Genomic DNA, 24873 nt, shown 5'->3' on the forward strand with positions numbered 1-24873 from the left:
GAAATTTTCAAGAATTTTTAACAACAGTATTAATTATATTTAAAACAGGCATGACCATTTAAAATAAACTTTTGATGTGGCAAACTTTGCAGCAATTTTTGAAACAGAATTATGACCCATAGTCTTGGCAGCAGAATTAAATCTCCTTTTATTCCCTGTCTTCTTGCATTATATTGCCCATCCAGAGTGAGATTTTCACTCCGTCATGAAGTGTGTGGTGATATGAAACTTCCTGATGGATTAAAACTGTTGCTAAGCCATATCTCTTTAATGTCATTTCTTCCAGGAGTGCTAGTCCTGCAAGTTTCACAGGAGAACTCGTATGACGTTCAGAAGGTAGGAGACAAGGTACTGGCATAGAGCTGTGAGGAGGGTAGCTCAGTTGGTAGAGCACTTGCCTGTGAAAGGCAAGGCCCAAGTTAGAGTCTGGGTCTAGCACACAGGAAGTTTCACACTGACCATTTCTTTATAGGCTTACTTTTCTTCTCTGTGGGTGGGATATTTTCATGAAGTACCGTGCTGTGAGCTGTTCAAGTGTGGCCATTTTGGAAAGCTGTCCACATGAAGATGAGGCTGCAGTCTACCCAAGAGTTTTCATCTGTTCTGTTAGATTAGATTAGAATCAGTTTTCGTTCCTTAGACCCAAAAAAATGAGAAGTCTCATTGGTGTGGAACATGCCAGAAAGTATAACATAAAAAACATAAAACATTTGAATATGATACTTACTACCCTGATCATTTGTCAGGAGATTGTCAAAATAGGTGAATACAATACAGTAAACTGGAACAGCTAATATTTACTGAATTAAAGTGTGTCAGAATGAAACATCATTATACACTATTAATAAATTTATCATACACAAAATACCTAATCTTGATTGCTGTGACAAAATGCTGTCAAAACTGAAATCTAACAAACTTAAGCTGGCCTAATGGCCTCTGTTAAGATATTCATCTATAGAGTAGAAGCTGCCTATCAAAAAGTCTTTCAAACTCTGTTTAAACCATGCTTTATCTGAAACCAAATTTTTAATGGTTTCTGGCATTTTATTGAAAATGTGTGTTCCTGAATATTGGACCCTGTTTTGGACCAAGGTAAGTGATTTTAGATCTTTATGTAGATTGTTCTTATTCCTAGTATTGTTACTATGTATTAAGCTATTGGTTGGAAATAGAGATATATTACTTGCAACAAATTTCGTTAAGGAATATATATACTCAGAAGCAGTGGTTAGAATACAAAGTTCCTTGAACAGGTTCCCACATGATGATCTTGAATTTACACCATAAATGCTTTTACATACTAAAAACCTTTGCTTAAAACTTCTGGGCTGATAGGCTGTGGTCGAAGTATAAAACTCTCTCCTGATGTTTCGTCTCCGACTGCGGGAGACATCCTTGGAAGTAAAGCGGCGAACTGCGAAGAGAACTCGAGGAAGCGCTGATTATATAGGCAGTACAGAGGGTGCCACTGTTGATCACGTGGCGTCAGCTATGAGATTGTCTCTGGTAACGCCAACATTCTCGATTGGAAGTAATCGATCGTCACTCTTGCGGTGCAACGCTGACATCCAAATTTTATCCAGTTTAACACCTTCGTCTTTCCTGTTAAAATTATTACAATGTTTATCAATCTCGATAGCCTCTCTATACAAGCGTGCATAATAATGCGAGGTTTTTGATATGACGCTCGTCTCACAGAATTTTATTTCATGATCACCTTCCTGGTAAACATGTTCCGCTACGGCCGATTTATCCGTGTGACCCAGGCGGCAATTCCTCTTATGTTCAACAAGACGGGTGTTCACACTTCTCTTTGTGGTACCGATGTAAACCTGTCGACAACTACAAGGAATTTTATATACCCCCGGTGTAGCCAAAGGGTGTCGTGCATCTTTTGCTGACCTTAAAAATTCTTTTATTTTCCTCGTGGGTCTGAAAATAGTTTCCACCCCATACTTGCCTAAAACTTTCCCAATGCGGTCTGTGACCTTACTAATGAACGGAAGAAAAACTTTGCCCTTGGACCACTGTTGTTCGTCGTTACTCCTTATTCTCTGCCTAGAGCGCAGTGCTCGATCTATATCCTTGTTAGAATAGCCATTCGTCACGAAAGTTGAGCGTAGATGTTCAATCTCATCTTTTAAATAAGCAGGTTCACAAAGTTTGTACGCCCTGTCTACCAAAGTTTTCATTACACCTCTTTTTTGTCTAGGGTGGTGGTTTGATTCTTTGTGTAGATAACGATCAGTGTGTGTGGAATTTCTATGCACCTTATGGCCCAACGTTCCGTCCCGTCGTTTAACCACAGACACATCCAGGAAGTTCAATTGCCTATTCCTTTCCGTCTCCATGGTGAATTGGATTTTCGGATTAATGCTGTTTAAATGTGTCAGGAAGGCATCCAACTCCTCTGCTGCGTGTGTCCATACTACGAACGTATCATCGACATAGCGATACCATCTGGTTGGTCTCTTACTGGCAGTCTGCAATGCCCGTTGTTCAAAAGTTTCCATAAATAAGTTAGCCACAGCAGGACTGAGAGGACTGCCCATAGCCACCCCGTCAATCTGTTCATAAAAGTTATTATTGTATTGAAAGTAGGTTGTGGTGAGGCAGTGTCGGAATAATGCCACAATATCGGTAGGAAAAATATCCGCTATGCGTAAGATAGCTTCGTTTACCGGAATCATGGTAAATAACGACACAATGTCAAAACTGACGAGGATATCATCCGGGCCCACGCTCGTTTCCTTTAACTTGTCAATGAAATGAGCTGAATTTTTAATATGACTGTCCGTCCTACCAACATAAGGCTGCAGCATTGAGGCAAGGTGTCTAGCTAACTCGTGTGTTGGTCCGCCTGTAGCGCTGACAATTGGCCTCAACGGAATCCCAGGTTTATGAACTTTGGGTAAGCCGTAAAGTCTAGGTGGGTACGCTTCTGTTTTAGAAAGCAGCTTCTTATCGTCGGAGCCAAATGAAGACACTTTCACCAGTTGATTTGTCATTCTTAAAATCTTACTAGCGGAACATGTTTACCAGGAAGGTGATCATGAAATAAAATTCAACGAGACGAGCGTCATATCAAAAACCTTGCATTATTATGCACGCTTGTAGAGAGAGGCTATCGAGATTGATAAACATCGTAATAATTTTAACAGGAAAGACGAAGGTGTTAAACTGGATAAAATTTGGATGTCAGTGTTGCACCGCAAGAGTGACGATCGATTACTTCCAATCGAGAATGCTGGCGTTACCAGAGACAATCTCATAGCCGATGCCACGTGATCAACAGTGGCGCACTCTGTACTGCCTATATAATCAGTGCTTCCTCGAGTTCTCTTCGCAGTTCGCCGCTTTACCTCCAAGGATGTCTCCCGCAGTCGGAGACGAAACGTCAGGAGAGAGTTTTATACTTCGACCACGGCCTATCAGCCCGGAAGTTTTAAGTGAAGACAATACCGGCCGTGAAAGCTTACATTGTATGATAAAAACCTTTGCTCAGTTTGATGAGTTATCCCAGAATAAGATCCTGTATGACATAACAGACGAAAGTAAGCAAAGTATGCAAGTTTTTTTTTTTTATATATTTATGCCTCCTACATCTGACAACATTCTCACTGCAAATACAGACTTGTTTAGGTGCTTAAGCAGTTTTGTGATTGCCCTTACCAACTAAATTTATTATTGAGTTGTAGGCTCGGAAATATAACAATGTCAACCTCTTCGAACTGCATGTCTTCGTATGTTATACTCATGCTTGAAGGAAATCTCTTACAGGTTCTGAATTGCATGTAGTGGGTCTTGTCAAAGTTTAATGATAGTGAATTAGCTTTAAACCATTTATTAATGTCAGTGAAAATTTGAGAAGCAGTTATTTCTAAATCTGTACTTGGCTTGCTGCTTATTGTGATGTTTGTATTATCTGCAAACAAAACGAACTTAGCATCTGGGAATGTAACAGATGAGAGGTGATTAATGTACACAAGAAAAAGCAATGGACCCAAGATGGAACCTAGAGGAACACCACATGTACTTAATTCCTAATCAGATGAAGACTCTCTGCTTACTTCACAGGTATTTCACAATGACACCCTTTCTTTCCTGTTAGTTAAATGAGCCTCAAACCATTTCACAGCACTGCCACTGACACCATACTATTCTAATTTACTTACGAGGATGGTGTAGTTCATGTCAAAGGCTTTTGACAGGTCACAGAAAATGCCAGTAGTCTCAAATTTATTATCTAATGAATTGAGTACATTCACACTGTAAGTATACCACAACCCTTAAGAAATCCAAACTGTGACTTGGACAATATATATTTGCAGTCAGATGCTTAAGGAGACACTTGAACACAACCTTTTCAAATATTTTTGAGAAATCTGCAAAAGTGAAATTGGTATATAGTTTGATGGTATTTATTTAACCCCCTTCTTGTAAAGAGGCTTAACTGAAGCATATTTTAGCCAGTCTGGAAATGTTACACTGATAAGAGATTGATTACACAAATAACTTAAGATAGAACTGAACTCGCATAAGCACTTTTCGATTAACTTCATTGATATGTTATCATACCCACTATAATACTTAGATTTTAAGGATTTTGTATAATGGGTGCTACTTCTTTGGGAGATGTGAGTTATTTTTAAAGACTGGTCTCAGATACTCCATTGCACTGTTCACTGAACCTGATAACCCCAAGCTGTCAGTAGCAGAAATGAAGTACTTGTTTAAGAGATTTGCAACACTACATGCACTTGTTACCAAAATCTCATTTATTTTTAAGGCTATCTGTCCTCTTCCTTTTCAGCCCTACCTGTCTCTGTCTTCACAATATCCCATACTGTTTTTATTTTGTTGCCCGATGTAATTATCTTTTTGTCATAACAAACCTGCTTCGATTTCTGGATTACTTGCTTCAATATGTAATGCAGTACAATGCTAACATCAGAGCTGTTTCTAGATAGTAGATACAGTCTCCTTTTTGTCCCACATTATATCTTTATTCCTTGTGTAATCCATGGTTCATTTTTTGACTTCTGTGTGATTTGAGTTAGCTTTAGGAGAAAACACTTTTCAAAAGTGGAGGTAACTTTATTAATGACTGCTTTGTATTTTCCATTTGAGTCAGAAATATTGTATATCTATCCAGTTCATGTCTTTGAGCAATTTCCTGAATGTCTTCATTTTCGACTTATTCATTACCCTCCTGTACTCAGATTTAATAGATTTTTTATCCTGACAAGTTTCAACGTTTATCACAAGATGCTGCATCAGATAGCCCATTTACTATTGGTTTTGTAATATGACTTTTTTCTCTAGATTTGTTTACCAAGATATAATCAGTAGCAGTTTCAGTGAATTTATGTATCCTAGTTGCAAAGTTCATAGTAGGAACTAAATTGAATGATAGTGTTACTGATTGCAATAATTGTTCAATGACAGAGCTTTTCAATAAATCCACATTAAAATCAGCAGCAACAACTATTTCCTTGTTTTTGCTATGAGATGGGACAATATATCTTCCAGATGGTCTAGTGCCTAGCATTGCTGCCTCTGGACCATGGGGTCCTGGGTTCAATTCCTAGCCGGGTTGGAGATTTTCTTTGCTCGGGGACTGGGTGTTTGTGCTGTCCTCATCATCTCATCATCATTTGGGAAGTGCGGAGACTGGAAATGGGAAGATTTGGATCTTGTACAGGCACTGATAATTGTGATGTGGAGTGTCACACAAACCATCATCATCATCATCATCATCATCATCATCATCATCATCACCACCACCACCATCAGAAGTGAATGCAGGGCTCAAAGTCAATTAGCCCCAGTGCTTGCACCTTTATGATAGACATGTAATACCTGTTCCACCAGTGTTGCCCACATGGTATCCCTCGAAGTGTTGACGGGTGCGTGTCTCCCCAGAGACTGGTGTTTGGGCATCTGTTTGGCGGGAACCTTGGCCGATTCTCTGTGGTGTGAATGCCCCTACCTCACATAAGTTGCTATACATGGAGATAAACTTCTTCCATTTAGGATGATACCTGTTGGGAAAGCATCCTCTATACATTTGTGCATGTAGCACAGGCTAACGTGTCAGTGCAGTACATGTGGTTGTCATATAACACACATGCTGTGAGCTAATTTGTGTACAGGATGTCTGTCTGATGGTCAAGGATGTACATCTTCAACTACAACTACATCCACATCCATACTCTGCAAACCATCGTGAAGAGGCAGATGGTGTCCCATTGTACCAGTTATTAGGGATTCTTCACATTCCATTCACTTATGGAGTGCAGGAAGAGTACTGTAATTAATCTAATCTTGTCCTCATAGTCTCTATGTGAGCGATATGTAGGTGATTGTAGTACATACCTAGATTCATCATTTAAATCTAGTTCCTAAAACTTTGTTGGTAGACTTTCTCAGGATAGTTTATATCTATCTTCAAGAGTCTGCAAGTTCACTTTCTTTAGCATCTCTGTTGGACTTTCCCATGGGTCAAACAAATGTGTGATCATTCATTCTGCCCTTCTCTGTATACATTCAATATCCCCCATTAGTTCAGAATAAAACAGTCTTGGTTGCAAAATTATTTAATACCACTGATGCATTTCACCCTTTTGATGAATCATCGAATTGCATAAAAATATCTGGAAATGTAACCCATCCATCGTGAAGCCATATAAACGGGAAGTGGACCCAACAGTAACTGGATACATAATCCATCCATCATACATATTCAGTTACTGTTGCAACCATCTTCCATTTTATATGGCTTTACGATCAATAGGTCGCACATCCAGCTACTTTCATAGAATCTGATGATGCCTCAAAAGGATGAAATGCATAATTGATGTTAAATAATTTTGCAGCCAAGACTGTTTTTATTTTGGATTAAATTGCAACTGGGTGCTGTAGCACCCTGTCAGAATGGAACAGAATAATTTTTTCCCCTTCAGTCCAATTTTTTACGGGTCCCACATACCAATATTCTAGAATGGGTCACACAAGTGATTTGTAAGCAATACCTTTTGTAGACTGATTGCACTTCCTCAATAAACTGAAGTCTACCACCTGCATTACCCACAACTAAGCCCATGTGATCATTCCATTTCATAGTCATACAAAGTGTTACACTCAGGTATTTGTGTGAAATGTTAGATTCCATCTCTGACTCATTGATATTTTAGTCATAGGATATTACATTTTGTTTTGTAAAGTGCATAATTCTGCATTTCTGAAAATTTAAAACAAGCAAGTGTGTATGCTGTTTATCACCCACTGCTTGTTACAGTATACAACAGACACCTAGGATCTTAGAGATAGTGTGCCAGAACTGCATACACCCTTGCAATGCACGCATTGAGCCTGGTGGTCATAGCTTTGAACAATTACTATGAACTACATTGTTGTTATGCAACGTATGCTGTATATGTCCATAACATATTAAATATGCATTTCCGACCCTTGGTTCCCTATCTCAATATAATTGGTTGTGTATTCACTATCACTTGTTTCTATTTGACCCAAAAGGTTTGACACACCTTGTATAACAAGTATCTCTTGTGTTTTGCTGAGGCAAATAATCCTGGAAGGCTGTTGCTCTTTGCAAGTAGGTAAATATTTGTTTTTCCCAGTCAGTTACTTGATTGTACTGACTTTTCTCATGTTATTTGCAGTGGTTGAAAACATCCTTACCAGTGTTAATATTTCTTTGCCTGGTAACCCAAATTTCTGTATCTTTATTTATTTATTGGTACAGTAAATCTTATGTACATGCAGTGTATTACTGATGTTGGACATACTTTACAATGCAATAGTATTAGGCAATTATTCTACTTTGTTACTCCTATAATCTGACAAACTGTAAAAACAGTCATTTAATAAAAATATTTTGGCAGCTTTTTTTTAATGCATTTATATGTTTGGTTGTCTTAATAATTTCTGGAAGCTTATTGCATATTTTTACACCAGAGTGATAAGCACCCTTTCGAGGGAGACGTGTGCTGGAATAATTTACATGGACATTTCCTCTTAACCTAGTATGGTGCCCATGCACAGCAGTGGTTTGGATAAACAGATTATCTTTCTTCACCATACTTCTTTTACAAAGAGCACAATTTTTGGCATGTAAATGCAGGGAAGAGGGAGAATATTTAAATGTTTTTAAAAAAGGCTTACATGAACTTTTACTGTTTGCTTTTTTTATTATTCATGTTATTGTCTTATGCTTTGTGAATGATGTTATGGCAGGAGGTGAATTTCTGCAAAAGATAATGTTATGTTTTAATAGCAAGTGTAACTGAGAAAAATACACAGTACAGTTTTTACAGTTTCAACCCGGATTACACATGTTGGTATAGAGAGCTGCAAGCTTAAGGCTGTTGTGTGTAGTTCCACTTCAGAATCTCTTGCAGGCAAAGACCTAGAAACTTGATCACTGTGGAATCCTGAATTTCGTGATTGTTCATTTGAATTGTTGGCTTCTCAGTATATTTATGTTGCTGAGGCTGAAAGTGAAGAATAACTGTTTTTCATGGGCTTAAGATGTTCCTTTACCTAAAGAGCTATTGTTGAACTTAATTTGTGATGGCACGTGCATAGTTGTATGATCTGAATCATTTTTTTGCTTCAATAAGCAGACTGGTATCATCTGCAAATAGTACTGCTTTTGCATTCTTTACATATGAGGGGATATCGTTAATACATGAAGGCAAATCATTAATGTATACTAAAAACGAAATAGTCCTAAGAAAGAGCCCTGTGGAACACCATGAGTCATGCCTCTTTATAAGAAACGTGACCCCCAGAAAATGTCAAATTATAGGCCTGTACTGAAAGGTAGTTCTTTGTAGTGTAAGTGTGTCTGTGTTTCACTTCTGTAACCTGAGATCGATTGCTTAAGTAGGATTTTAGCCACTCATTTGGCACCCGTCACAATCAAGATTTTTAAGGGAATTAAATGGTCAATAACATGAAAAGACTTGGTTAAATTTAAGAAAATACCTGAAATTTTGGAGTGATTGTTTGTTGCACTTAAGATATAGTTGATAAGATGAAAGGTAGCTGTCTCAGTGGAATTTTATGCTCTGGAACCGTGCTGGCATACCAATAGTACATTATTGTGACTGAAAAAATTTTCTTAGCTGAGCTAAGCAGAGCTGTTCTGTAATATTTGAAAATCCAGATAGTAGCAACACTACAGGCCTATAATTTGACATTTTCTGGGGGTCACCTTTCTTATAAAGAGGCATTACTTCAGCAGTTTGTAGCAGATCTGGGAAAATGCCCTGCAATAATGAAGAATTGCAAATATCTAATAGTGGTGTGAAAAAAAGCTTGTTAACAGTTTTATCATATGATCAGGGATATCATCAACACCTGCTGATTTTTTTTATGAGCTTACGATTTTTCATAGCTTATCTTGACTACCAGGACTGAGGAACAAGCTTTTTTTTTTTTTTTTTGTTTTAATTTTTTTTATATATCGAGGTTTGCAAATGTGTGGTTGTCCTTCATAATTAATTTACCAAATTTTCTGGCCACTAAATCACTCGCAGTTGTTGCAAGTTACAAATTGAACGGATATGCAATTAACTTTGGATCAGTAATAAGGAGGTCATTATGGGCTAGAGCAATGTTCTTATGAGTTTCCTTCTTCCCAGTAAGTTTCTGCACAGCTTTCCATAATGACTTAGTCCTGTTTGATGATTATATGGTATATCAGTCATATTCTCTTAATTTAGCTTCTGTTATGACCTGCTACAGAACTAATTTATATTTTTGGAATAGCTTAGAAATTCTGGATGACTGTTCTATTTTGAACACTGCTATTGCTCGCTTTTGAAAGTTTAAATAAAGCATTCTTCCTGTTACAGAAGATGCTTATTTCTACAGTAACTCAGTTTTTTTGGTTTGTTTATGTTTTTGGACTTTATTTTTAAGGAAGGCTTTTTGAAAATATTCACTGAATTTTAGTATGCTATTGTAGAACTTGTAATTTGTATTAGATGTATTAAGAGCATTATTCCATGATTAGTTAGGTTGCAACTGCAGAAAATATTCTGTATTTTGCTTGCTGGAGATTCTCTTATATACAAGAGATTCCTACACAGATGGAGGGCAGCTGTGAGGCACAATAAGTAACTGTGCCTGATCATCACTATATCCCTTGCTGAATGTCTGAGCTGAGTACCTATCCGCATTTACACCTGCTTGGTCAGACTGACTGTCACTAGTTTTTGTAATACAGATTGGAGAGTGGATTGTTACACGGAGGTTGTGACTTTTGATAACATTAAGCAAGTTCTCTCTTTCTGTACTACTGCTACTACTACTATTACTACTACTACTACAACTACTACTTACAAAATAGATATTAAATCACCACATTGTACTATAGTTCATTCATAACTTTTGAGTTTACGTACAGCAAACTCAAGGTATTTAAAAATCATATGTATTGTTGTCTGATGATCAACAAATTATTACTTTCGCTGTGGTTAATTCTTCGGCTGTAACCTCAAACACTTTCTCTTTTGAAATTTGGTTTGATGCAGTTCTCCATGCTACTCTATCCTGTGCAAGCTTCTTCATCTCCCAGTACCTACTGCAGCCTACATCCTTCTGAATCTGCTTAGTGTATTCATCTCTTGGTCTCCCTCTAAGATTTTTACCCTCCACACTGCCGTCCAATACTAAATTGGTGATACCTTGATGCCTCAGAACATGTCCTACCAACCGATCCCTTCTTCTAGTCAAGTTGTGCCACAAACTCCTCTTCTCCCCAATTCTATTCAGTACCTCGTCATTAGTTATGTGATCTACCCATCTAATGTTCAGGATTCTTCTGTAGCACTACATTTCGAAAGCTTCTATTCTCTTCTTGTCTAAACTATTTATTGTCCACATTTCACTTCCATACATGACTGCACTCCATACAAATACTTTCAGAAACGACTTCCTGACACTTAAATCAATACTCGACATTAACAAATTTCTCTTCTTCAGAAACACTTTCCTTGCCATTGCCAGTCTACATTTTATATCCTCTCTACTTTGACCATCATCAGTTATTTTGCTCCCCAAATAGCTAAACTCCTTTACTACTTTAAGTGTCTCATTTCCTAATCTAATTCCCTCAGCATCACCCGACTTAATTCTACAACATTCCATTATCCTTGTTTTGCTTTTGTTGATGTTCATCTTGTACTCTACTTTTGGGACACTGTCCATTCCATTCAACTGTTCTTCCAAGTCCTTTGCTGTCTCTGACAGAATTACAATGTCATCGGCGAACCTCAAAGTTTTTATTTCTTCTCCCTGGATTTTAGTACCTACTCCGAACTTTGTTTTTGTTTCCTTTACTGCTTGCTCAATATACAAATTGAATAGCATCGGGGATAGGCTACAACCCTGTCTCACTCCCTTCCTAACCACTGCTTCCCTTTCATGTCCCTCGACTCTTATAACTGCCATCTGGTTTCTGTACTAATTGTAAATAGTCTTTTGCCCCCTGTATTTTACCCCTGCCACCTTCAGAATTTGAAAAAGAGTATTCCAGTCAACATTGTCAAAAGCTTTCTCTAAGTCTACAAATGCTAGAAACATAGGTTTGCCTTTCCTTAATCTTTCTTCTAACATAAGTTGTAGGGTCAGTATTGCCTCACGTGTTCCAACATTTCTACGGAATGCAAACTGATCTTCCCCGAGGTCGGCTTCTACCAACTTTTCCATTTGTCTGTAAAGAATTCGCGTTAGTATTTTGTAGTTGTGACTTATTAAACTGATAGTTCAGTAATTTTAACATCTGTCAGCAATTGCTTTCTTTGGAATTGGAATTATTATATTCTTCTTGAAGTCTGAGGGTATTTCGCCTGTCTCATACATCTTGCTCACCAGATGGTAGAGTTTTGTCAGGATTGGCTGTCCCAAGGCTGTCAGTAGTTCTAATGGAATGTTGTCTACTCCCGGGCCTTGTTTCGACTTAGGTCTTTCAGTGCTCTGTCAAACTCGTCATGCAGTATCATATCTCCCATTTCATCTTCATCTACCTCCTTGTCCATTTCCATAACACTGTCCTCAAGAACATTGCCCCTCTATAGGCCCTCTACATACTCCTTCCACCTTTCTGCTTTCCCTTCTTTGCTTAGAACTGGGTTTCCATCTGAGCTCTTGATATTCATGCAAGTGGTTCTCCCTTCTCCAAAGGTCTCTTTAATTTTCCTGTAGGCAGTATCTATCTTACCCCTCATAAGATAAGCCTCTACATCCTTACATTTGTCCTCTAGCCATCCCTGCTTAGCCGTTTTGCACTTCCTGTCGGTCTTTTTTGAGACATTTGTATTTCTTTTTGCCTGCTTCACTTACTGCAATTTTTCTCCATAACATGGGTAACAGAAGAAATACTTTACTTGATCTGTGAAAGAAGGAAGTATAAAAAAGTTCAGGGAAATTTGGGAATACAGGAATACGAATCACTGAGGAATGAAGTAAAGAGGAAGTGCAGGGAAGCTAACACAAAATGGCTGCATGAAAAATATCAAGAAATTGTAAAAGAAATGATTGGCAGAAGAACTGACTGACTCAATATATAGGAAAATCAAAACAACAGCCAGTGAAATTAAAAGCAAGGGAGGTAACATTAAGAGTGCAATAGGAATTCCACTGTTAAATGCAGAGGAGAGAGCGGATAGGTGGAAAGAGTACATTGAAGGCCTCTATGAGGGGGCAAGTTTCGTCTGAAGTGTTAGAAGAAGAAACAGGAGTTGATTTAGAAGAGATAGAGGATCCAGTATTAGAATCAGAATTTAAGAGAACTTTCTGCATCTACATCTACATCTACATTTATACTGCGCAAGCCACCCGATGGTGTGTGGCGGAGGGCACTTTACGTGCCACTGTTATTACATCCCTTTCCTGTTCCATTCGCGTATGGTTCGCGGGAAGAATGACTGTCTGAAAGCCTCCGTGCGCGCTCTAATCTCTCTAATTTTACATCCATGATCTCCTCGGGAGGTATAAGTAGGGGGAAGCAATATATACGATACCTCATCCAGAAACGCACCCTCTCGAAACCTGGCGAGCAAGCTACACTGCGATGCAGAGCGCCTCTCTTGCAGAGTCTGCCACTTGAGTTTGTTAAACATCTCCGTAACGCTATCAAGGTTACCAAAGAACCCTGTGACGAAACGTGCTGCTCTTCTTTGGATCTTCTCTATCTCCTCCGTCAACCCAATCCGATCTCACACTGATGAGCATCGGGGATAGGCTACAACCCTGTCTCACTCCCTTCCCAACCACTGCTTCCCTTTCATGTCCCTATACTCAAGTATAGGTCAAACGAGTGTTTTGTAAGCCACCTCCTTTGTTGATGGACTAAATTTTCTGAGGACTCTCCCAATGAATCTCAACCTGGTACCCACCTTACCAACAATTGATTTTATATGATCATTCCATTTCAAATTGTTCCGCACGCATACTCCCAGATATTTTACAGAAGTAACTGCTACCAGTGTTTGTTCCGCTATCATATAATCATACAATAAAGGATCCTTCTTTCTATGTATTCACAATACATTACATTTGTCTATGTTATGGGTCAGTTGCCACTCCCTGCACCAAGTGCCTCTCCGCTGCAGATCTTCCTGCATTTCGCTACAATTTGGGACTTAGAATCAAATAAGGTGGAAGGGATGGATAACATTCCATCAGAAACTCAAAAATCAATGGGGAAAATGGCAACAAAACAACTCTTCATGTTGGTGTGTAGAATGTATGAGTCTCGCGACATACCATCTAACTTTTGGAAAAATTTCATGTATGCAATTCCGAAGACTGCAAGAGCTAACAAGTTCAAGAATTATCGCACAATCAGCTTAACAGCTAATGCGTCCAAGTTGATGTCAAGAATAATATACAGAAGAATGGAAAAGAAAATAGAGGATGTGCTAGATGACGATCAGTTTGGCTTTAGAAAAGGTGAAGCACCAGAGAGACAATTCTGAGGTTGGGGTTGATAATAGGATTTGTTGACACAGAAAAAGTGTTTGAAAATATAACATGGTGCAAGATTTTCGAAATTCTGACAAAAATTTGGGTATGCTAAATGGAGAGACAGGTAATATACAATATGTGCAAAAACAAAGAGGTAATAATAAGCGTGGATGACCAAGAACGAAGTGCTAGGATTAAAAAGGATGTAAGACAGGGATGTAGTCTTTTGCTCTTACTATTCAATCAGTACATGGAAGAAGCAATGATGGCAATAAAAAGAAAGGTTGAGGAGTGGAATTAAAATTCAAGGTGAAAGGACATCTATGGTACGATTCACTGGTGACATTGCTACACTCCTGGAAATGGAAAAAAGAACATATTGACACCGGTGTGTCAGACCCACCATACTTGCTCCGGACACTGCGAGAGGTCTGTACAAGCAATGATCACACGCACGGCACAGCGGACACAGCAGGAACCGCGGTGTTGGCCGTCGAATGGCGCTAGCTGCGCAGCATTTGTGCACCGCCGCCGTCAGTGTCAGCCAGTTTGCCGTGGCATACGGAGCTCCATCGCAGTCTTTAACACTGGTAGCATGCCGCGACAGCATGGACGTGAACCGTATGTGCAGTTGACAGACTTTGAGCGAGGGCGTATAGTGGGCATGCGGGAGGCCGGTTGGACGTACCGCCGAATTGCTCAACACGTGGGGCGTGAGGTCTCCACAGTACATCGATGTTGTCGCCAGTGGTCGGCGGAAGGTGCACGTGCCCGTCGAACTGGGACCGGACTGCAGCGACGCACGGATGCACGCCAAGACCGTAGGATCCTACGCAGTGCCGTAGGGGACCGCACCGCCACTTCCCAGCAAATTAGGGACACTGTTGCTCCTGGGGTATCGGCGAGGACCATTCGCAACCGTCTCCATGAAGCTGGGCTACGGTCCCGCACACCGTTAGGCCGTCTTCCGCTCACGCCCCAATATCGTGCAGCCCGCCTCCAGTGGTGTCGCGACAGGCGTGAATGGAGGGACGAATGGAGACGTGTCGTCTTCAGCGATGAGATTCGCTTCTGCCTTGGTGCCAATGATGGTCGTATGAGTGTTTGGCGCCGTGCAGGTGAGCGCCACAATCAGGACTGCATACGACCGAGGCACACAGGGCCAACACCCGGCATCATGGTGTGGGGAGCGATCTCCTACACTGGCCGTACACCTCTGGTGATCGTCGAGGGGACACTGAATAGTGCATGGTACATCCAAACCGTCATCGAACCCATCGTTCTACCATTCCTAGACCGGCAAGGGAATTTGCTGTTCCAACAGGACAATGCACGTCCGCATGTATCCCGTGCCACCCAACGTGCTCTAGAAGGTGTAAGTCAACTACCCTGGCCAGCAAGATCTCCGGATCTGTCCCCCATTGAGCATGTTTGGGACTGGATGAAGCGTCGTCTCACGCGGTCTGCACGTCCAGCACGAACGCTGGTCCAACTGAGGTGCCAGGTGGAAATGGCATGGCAAGCTGTTCCACAGGACTACATCCAGCATCTCTACTATCGTCTCCATGGGAGAATAGCAGCCTGCATTGCTGCGAAAGGTGGATATACACTGTACTAGTGCTGACATTGTGCATGCTCTGATGCCTGTGTCTATGTGCCTGTGGTTCTGTCAGTGTGATCATGTGATGTATCTGACCCCAGGAATGTGTCAATAAAGTTTCCCCTTCCTGGGACAATGAATTCACGGTGTTCTTATTTCAATTTCCAGGAGTGTATTTTGTGTGAAAGTGAAGAAGAATTACATGATATGCTGAATGGAATGAGCACTGTAATGAGTACAAAATATGAATTGAGATTAAATCAAAGAAAGGTGAAAGTAATGAGAAGTAGCAGAAATGAGAACAGCGAGAAACTTAACATCAGGATTGATAGTCATGAATTAAAGGAAGCTAACTAATTCTACTATCTAGGCAGCAAAATAACCAGTAACAGAAGGAGCAAGGAGGACAGCAAAACCAGACTTATAACGAGCAAAAGGGCATTCCTGCCCTAGAGAAACATACTAGTATCAAACATGGGCCTTAATTCAAGGAAGAAATTTCTGAGTATGTATGTTTGGAGCACAGCATTGTATGGTAGTAAAACATGGAATGTGGGAAAACCGGAACAGGAGAGAATTGAAGCATTTGAGATGTGTTGCTACAGATGAATGTTGAAAATTAGGTGGACTGATAAGGTAGGAATGAGGAGGTTCTGCGCAGAATCTGAGGGGAAAGGAATATGTGGAAAACACACAAGGAGAATGGACAGGATGATACGACATCTATTAAGACATCAGGGTACATCTACAGTACTAGAGAGATCTGTAGAGGGCAAAAACTGTAGAGGAAGACAGAGACTGGAATAAATCTAGCAAATAATTGAGGAGTTGGTTGCAAGTGCTACTCTGAGATGAAGAGGTTAGCACAGGAGAGGAATTTTTGGCAGGCTGCATCAAACCAGTCAAAAGACTGATGTACCCCTGGCCTCCTTCCCCCCCTGCCCCCCCCCAAAAAAAAAGAAGAGGCAAAAAAAAAGCTCATTTAAGTGATGAGCATAGATCTTTTCAATTGTTGCAGGCGAGTACAATGTTCATTTGTTATATATTATTACAAGCTTCCAACAGGAGCGACTTATTTACAGATACCTAAGCAGTTACTAGATTATTTTTGTAATTTCTTGCATGATCAAATGCTTGCTAGGCACAAGCTATTATTTTAACAACAGCATAGCATTCGGTACTGTCATTGTTATCAACCATCATATCATATAGGATTTTGTGTGTTTTCGCTTATATAGCTCAGTGTCATTTAGACTGTTAGTGAGAGCGCACTTTGTATTCCTGCTGCTAATAAGCTGAGTATGCCATTCGTTTGTTAGATATTTGTATGAGCTTCAAACAGGAGCGACTGCAGTAATGGATAGAAACTGTGACTGCTGTGTACAAATGCGAGCTTAGTTGGTGACCCTTCACTCACAGCTCCAGGCTGCATTGGCTTCCATCACACAGCTTGACACTTTGACACTGCTGCCAAGGGGCATCACTGTGGGGAGTGGGACGCAGGGGTGCGAGGGATGTCGAGCGTGCCCCATGTGGCCCCCGATCAGTCCACTGCTGTGGCGGCCCTGGGGCCTGACTACACTGAGGTTGGCCCCTCACCCATGGTCGAGTGGGAGATCATTTCAAAGTCTGACAGGCAGCAAAAAACTTTGCGAAGGGCCAATTGTAGGGCCTCCCTAGTTCGTTTGAGGACAGGTTTCAGTTGTCATCTGTGGCTCACGATGTTTCTGAGCTGGATGCAGTTGTCCACCCTGTTCCAGAGGAAGCTTCTCGGCTCACAAGGTCTGGGCATTCACAAAGGGCGGGTTTTGCTGGGAACTGGGTGCTCCTACATTAGGTGTGTAATGGGGCCCCTTAGGAACATGGCTGCCAAGGAGGGGAAGAAAACCAGTGTGCACTCTGTGTGCATACTGGGGGCAGTCATTCGGGATGTGGAAAGGGTGCTTCTGGATGCCATGAAGAGTACAGGGTGCAGCCAACTGCAGGTGGTACCTCATGTCAGTACCAATGACGTGTGTCGCTTTGGATCAGAGGAGATTCTCTCTGGTTTTGGGCAGATAGCAGCAATGGTAAAGATTGCCAGTCTTGCTTGGGAGATTAAGGCAGAGCTCACCATCTGCAGCATCCGTTGGTGCAGAGCTGAGTGGAGGGTCTGAATCAGAGGCTCAGGCAGTTCCGTGTCTATGTAGGCTGCAGATTACTTGACGTGTGTCATCGGGTGGCGGGGTTCCGGGTTCCGCTTAATAGGTCAGGCTTCCACTGCACACAGGAAGCGGCTACACAGGTAGTGGGGACTGTGTGGAAGGGACTGGGCAGTTTATTAGGTTAGAGGGTCCCGGGGAACCACAGTAATGGCGTCCGTCTAAAAGGGGACAGGTAAAACACAGTAAAAGTTACTATTGGTACAGTAGTTGTAAATTGTTGTAACTGTGTTGGGAAAGAACGAGAACTCCAAGCCCTTATAGAAAGCACTGAACCTCAAATAGTAATAGGTACAGGGAGCTGGCTAAAACCGGAAATAAGTTCAGATGAAATTTTTTCAAACGATCTAACAGCGTTCAGAAAGGATAGATTAAATACAGTTGGTGGTGGAGTATTTATTGCTGACAGAAGTAGTTTGTCATGTAGTAAAATTGGAGTAGATATTTCCTGTGAAATAGCATGGGTAGAGGTTATACTTGACAACTGGACTAAACTATTAATTGGATCGTTTTATTGACCCCCGACTCAGAAGATATAGTTGTTGAACATGTCAAAGAAACCTTGAGTCTCATTTGAAATAGGTACCTCACTCATACAGTTATAGTCGGTGATGACTTCAATCTACTCTTGATATGCTGGAAAAATTATGTACTTAAAGCTGCCAGCAGGCATAAAACATCATCCGAAATTATACTGAATGCTTTCTCAGAAAATTATTTTGTACATTTAGTTCATGAGCCCACTCGAAGCATAAATGGTTGTGAAAGCATACTTGACCTCTTAGCAACAAATAATCCTGGACAAATTGTGACGAATATGGGGATTAGCAACCACCAGGCAATTGCTGATAGGCTGAATGCTGTAACACCTACAAACGTCAAAAAGAGACACAAAGTATATCTATTTAGCAAAGCTGATAAAAATGCTGTTTTAAGAGACAGTTTTCACTCCTTCTGATCTGATCATGAAAGTGTAGAAAAGTTATGGAATGATTTCAGAGAGAGAGCATCAACAGCAATTGAGAGATATATACCACTTAAATTAATATGTGATGGTACTGATCCCCCATGGTACACAAAATGGGTCAGAGGGCTGTTGCAGAAGCAGCAAAAAAGCATGCCAAATTTAAAAGAATGCAAAATTCCCAAGAATGGCAAAGTTTTAAAGAAGTTCGATATACAGCACGTACTTCAGTGCGAAATGCTTTTAATAATTTCCATAACGAAACTCTGTCTTGAAATCTGGCAGAAAACCCAAAGAGATTCTGGTCATATGTAAAGCACACCAGTGGCAAGACGAAATCAATATCTTTACTGTGCAATAACAACGATGAAGTCACTGATGGCAGTGTCACTAAAGCAGAGTTATTAAACATGGTTTTCTGAAACTCCCTCACCAGAGAAGACAAAGTAAATATTCCTGAATTCCAATCAAGAACAACTGCCAAGATGAGAAACATAGTAGATATCCTTGGTGTTGCAAACCAGCTTAAATCACATAATAAAGGCAAGGCGTCTAGTCCAGATTGTATACCAGTCAGGTTCCTCTCAGAGTATGCTGATACAATAGCTCCATACTTAGTAATTATATACAACCACTCACTCACAGAAACATCTGTACCTAAAGACTGGAAAATTGCTCAATCCACACTAATACCCAAAAAGGGAAGTAGGAGTACTCCTTTGAATTACAGGCCCAAATCGTTAATGTTGTTTTGCAGTAGGGTTTTGGAACATATACTGTATTTGAACATTATGAAGTACCTCGAAGAAAACAATTTATTGACACGTAGTCAGCACGGATTCAGAAAATATAGTTCTTGCGAAAAACAAATAGCTCTTTATACTCATGAAGTAATGAGTGCTATCGACAGGGGATGTCAAATTGATTCCATATTTTGAGATTTACTGAAGTCTTTCAGCACCGTTCCTCACAAGCATCTTCTAACCAAACTGCATGCCTATGGAATGTCGCCTCAGTTGTGTGACTGGATTTGTGATTACCTGTCAGAAAGGTAACAGTTCATAGTAATAGATGGAAAGTTGTCGAGTAAAACAGAAGTAATATTCAGCTTTTTCCATGGAAGTGTTACAGGTCCTCTATTGTTCCTGATCTATATTAACAATATAGGAGACGATCTTAGTAGCCATCTTAGATTGTTTGCAGATGATGCTGTCATTTACCATCTTGTAAAGTTATCAGATGGCCAAAATAAATTGCAAAATGATTTAGATAAGATATCTGTATGGTACGAAAAGTGACAGTTGACCCTGAATAAAGAAAAGTGTGAAATTGTTCACATGAGTGCTGAAAGAAATCCACTAATTTTCGGTTATGCGATAAGTCACACAAATCTGAAGGCTGTAAATTCGATTAAATACGTAGGGATTACAATTACAAATAACCTAAATTGGAACAATCTCATAGATAATGTTGTGGGCAGAGCAGACCAAAGACTGTGATCCATTGGCAGCACACTTAGAAGGTGCAACAGGTCTACTAAAGAGACTGCTTACACCACACTTGTCCGCCCTATTCTGGAGTATTGCTGTGTGATGAGAGATGTGCATCAGGTAGGACTGACGGATGACATTGAAAAAGTACAAAGAAGGGCGGCTTGTTTTGTATTATCGCAAAATAGGGGAGATAGTAACACAGACATGATATGTGAATTGGAATGGCAATCATTAAAACAAAGGCATTTTTCATTGTGACGGGATCTTCTCATGAAATTTCAATCGCCAGTTTCCTCCTTCGATTGCGAAAACATTCTATTGGCACCCACCTACATAGGGAGTAGTGATCATCATGATAAAATAAGAGAAATCAGGGCTTGCACAGAAAAATTTAAGTGCTCATTTTTTCCCGCTCGCCATTCAAGAATGGAATGGTTGAGAGACAGCTTTAAGGTGGTTCATTAAACCCTCTGCCAGGCAATTTATTGTGAATAGCAGAGTAATCACGTAGATGTAGATGTGTGTTACAAGGGAAGGGATGTGTGATCAAAACTAGTGTGATAATACATTTTTAACAAATTTTGTATTTTGTTTTGAGGTAATGCAGCTACTTAATAAATCTACTGTGTGCATACTGAATTTGTATGTGTATTACAATGTGTAAATTCCCATGTGGTGTGTACAAACATGCAACAGAAAATGTTTAGACTTTTGCTCTTTCTGTAGTAGAAGTACACACATCCACTCATACCAACAACCAAACACATGCACCTGTAGCCACAACGAGACTGGCTGTTGATTATTGACATCAGTTGCCAGGGCATATGCATGTGGATAGAGAGTAGGCAGGGAAACATGAGGTGAGGTAAGTGAGTGGCAGGTCTCTCGAAAGATGACTCAGGGGTTGCACAACAAGATGAAAGAAATTTGGAGAGTAGACCCTATAAAAGGTAGAGGAAGGAGAGGAAGGGAAGGGAGAAAAGGAAAGGAGACAAAGGTGAAAATGAGATGGGAGACAGAAAAAGAGGGAGGGTTGGAAAAAAGGGGTGAGGCATAGGTGGGGGAGGAATGCCAAGATGGGGTTGGGGGAAAAGTTGTGGGAGAATACAGTATATGATTTAGACAAGGGAGGAATGGTGTGGACAGAAGAGAGAAGATAAAAGTTAAGATGAGAAAGCAGAAAACAGGTGAGTGGAGGTTTAGACCAGGGTGCAGCATACACTGGAGGGAGAATTCCCACCTGCATAGTTCAGAGAAACTAGTGCTGAAAGGGAGCATCCAAATGGTTCACACAGTGAAGCAGCTGTTGAAGTCATTTGTGTTGTTGTGCGAAGCATCTGGATGGTCAAGTTTGAAGTTTGCCATAATTTGGTGGTGGCCGTTCCTGTGAGTAGGCAGTTGGGTACTTGTCAAGTACAGTAATTTCAGCTTAGTTGATATGTAACATGGCTGCTTTCAAACAAGGCTCTGCCTTTTATAGGGTAGGAAATGATGTTTACTGCACTGTGGTAGGTGGTGGTGGGTGAGATGCATGGGACAGATCTTGCACCTGTGTCGACCACATGGGAATGAACCATAAGGTGAAGAATTGGACTTGGAATAGGGGTGAACAAAGATATTTTTAGATGGATGGGTAGCAGAGCACAACTGGGGTGACATGGGTAGGATTTTAGGTAGGTGAAGGTCCTGGTCTTTCTCAACTTAATGAGTTGCCTTCATAGGTGGGATATCTATCTTTCACATGGCTCCATAAGTACATCTGTACATATGGAGCTCACTAACCACTGATATTAGCTCCACTTTGATAGCTGTCACCTGTTTCACGTCAAAAAGTTTCTTCCATACAGCCTTGCCATTTTTGAACACCAAATATGCATTGGAAAGCAGGAGTTGTTGAAATATACCAAAAACCTTACCAGAGCTACAGTTGGTGCACTAAATCCTATCTATTCCAGGCAAGAACAGATCTTCAACACACTTCATCCTCTGACAACAGTAACCATGGTAGCCAGCCACCTATCAGCACCCTTCTCACCTAGTATCACCAAAGCTTTGAACGGCTCACCAATAGTTTTCACAGTAGGTTCATCTACCTGTCGCTGTGCCACATCATTAAAAGTTGTATTTCACTGCCCATTCGACATATGGACTGTCCTTGTTCATTCCTATTCCAATACTGCTGCCAATGCAACAGCCCATGGGTCATTCCTCTGTAGTCTGCTCAAGTCTGTCCTTAAAATTCACCCAATGTCACCCACTGCCTCCTACCGCAGTCCAGTCACCTGCATTTCCTACCCAATAAAAGGCAGGGCCATGTGTAAAAGCAGCCATGTTATGTATTAATTGAGCTTCAATTCTGTGTGGGCATGACAAGTAACAATCTGTCTGCAGGCATGAATGGCTACTGACAGATATGGCAAAATACGAAGTTGACCATCTACTTGCCAAACATGCTGTGCACAACAGCGTTAATGGTTTCAACAGCTGCTTCACTACTTGTGCTGTTTGGATATTCTGTTCCAGCACTAGTTTCTCTGACCTATGCAGATGGGAATTCTCTCTTCAGCACATACTGTTCACTTGCGGTCCCCCTCGCTTAAACTTCCACTAACCTGTTTCCCACTGCCTCGCTGTACTGTTTCCCTCTTCCCCCCTCCCCCCTCCAGCCCATATGTAGCCATTCTCTCTCCCTCTCTCCCCCCTTCCTCCTCCCTCCCCACTAGTGGATGTTCCAGCTTTCATAGTGGTCAGTAGGTGGCAAGGGATTTTAAAAACATTTTCATTGCCTTTTCATAACATTTTGATGTGGAGTACTTGGTACATAACTACTATTGTACACTTTATCTTGCTTTAACACCGCTTAGTAAATTTTGTAAAATTGCTTAACTACTTTGTAAATCAACATTACTGAGGAACTGGTGGGCGATTAGAAAATTTTACTACTAACAGAAATATAAGAGTGGACAGTAAGAAAAAAAGGTGACTACCCCTTCTCTAGGCTCTCATGCAAAATTCAGTTTCATTCATTAATCACAAATGTGGGTCTGCTTTGATGAATGGCTGCACAGAGTGATAGTTGGCACCCTCAAGTACAGCACAAAAAAAAAAAGATGGTTTCAAAAAGTCAATCCCTCTCCTGAAGACATCCCCTTGTTAATAAGGCATTAATTTACTTGCAGCTGGTACAATTATTTGGTACATAGTACTAGTCGATCTTGATTGTTTTACTTTTAATTCCAAAAATACAGAATTTCACTGTTCACATTTTGATACCTCTCCCCTCCCCCTCCCCCTCTCTTTCCCCTTCCCCTTCATTGTTCCCATCCTCTACACTTATGATTTATGTATTGTGGAAACACTTTTTCCCTGAGGTACAACATTAGATTTACTTATTCCTGGATGTTATTTTCCATATTCCTCTTAAGCTCAAAAAGCCTTTGATAGTAAAATCTTTGTACATAAATTTCTGTGCACAGAGTCATCAGGGGCACCTGTATCTTCAAGGCGGAGATCGGACATACATCAATCTTGGAGAAAATTTAATGAAAGTTTATCATCAGCATCCTAAGGACCAACGTTCACCTCTTTACAGCTCAGGAGAAGTCTTCTTAGATACAGAAAATGTTACTGTTACAAGCACATTGATGGGCAGTAAACAGTGGATTGTTGTTCCTATTCCTTCTGCATACTCTAGCACTAATTGGCCAATAAGAGTGAGTCTAGTGTCCTTTTCAGTTACTTTTTACTGTAAAACGTCTTAAAATATTGTTTATTAATCAATTTATTTATTGCAGTACACAGCTCTAGATTCAGAAGGCCAAAATTTAGCTGTTGCAGGCCGTACTGGTTTAGCACATTATTCCTTAATCAGCCGCAAATGGAAATTATTTGGAAACGAAACTCAGGAGAAAGACTTTGTGGTGACTGGTGGACTGATGTGGTGGAGAGAGCATTTGGTGATGGGGTGTTACAGCATAATAGAAAATAGAGATGAAATTCGCATATACCCTCGAGAAGCGAGGCTAGACAATGCTTTTGCAAAAATCACTAAAGTATCAGCACAGGTACTACTTTTGAATATGTTCAGGGATAAGCTTATAATATTCTGTGCAAATGGACAGCTTACTATTTATTCACTTCTGGCGCGAGATAACCAACCTTGTAAGTATGGTTTTAGTACATCTAGTAGATGATATAAATTGTTATCATTGCTTAGAGATTTTGATCTTAATGCTTATCATGAATAGAGATTACCAATGGGGAGTGTGATTTTATTTTAATGCATTGTTTTCCTCTCTTTCATGCACTTAGTGGGAGCTGTGGAAGTGACAAGACTACAGGCCTTGGATATCAGTGCATTGTGTGTGCATCCTGCTTGTGTTGTGTCTGTTACATTAACTGCACTACGTACAGAAATAGGTCGTCATGCCTCGAAAGAGTTTGAAAGTATTATGCTGAACATAAGTGGAAGACTTCTTATGGTTCAGCGAGAAATGAAGAATGTGAATGAAATTAATGATGTTGTAAGTTTGTGTTTCTCAGCTTCCATTTCCCTGTTTCTGATTTATATTCTATTATATCAGATAGCACATTTTGTGAAATTATTTATTT

General features: G+C 40.4%; 1 protein-coding gene across 1 annotated transcript in view; it reads left to right on the forward strand.

The window, feature by feature from the left end:
• LOC126272137 (guanine nucleotide exchange factor subunit Rich) overlaps positions 1 to 24873 on the forward strand; it is a 274952-nt gene that overhangs the window by 87435 nt on the left and 162644 nt on the right. The window contains exons 9-11 of the mRNA XM_049974745.1: positions 23739 to 23975; positions 24057 to 24423; positions 24574 to 24785. Of these exons, the coding sequence (XP_049830702.1) occupies positions 23739 to 23975; positions 24057 to 24423; positions 24574 to 24785 (816 nt within the window). The remainder of the gene's footprint in view (positions 1 to 23738; positions 23976 to 24056; positions 24424 to 24573; positions 24786 to 24873) is intronic.

This window comes from Schistocerca gregaria, chromosome 5, assembly GCF_023897955.1.
Source record: "Schistocerca gregaria isolate iqSchGreg1 chromosome 5, iqSchGreg1.2, whole genome shotgun sequence".
Lineage (NCBI taxonomy): Eukaryota > Metazoa > Arthropoda > Insecta > Orthoptera > Acrididae > Schistocerca > Schistocerca gregaria.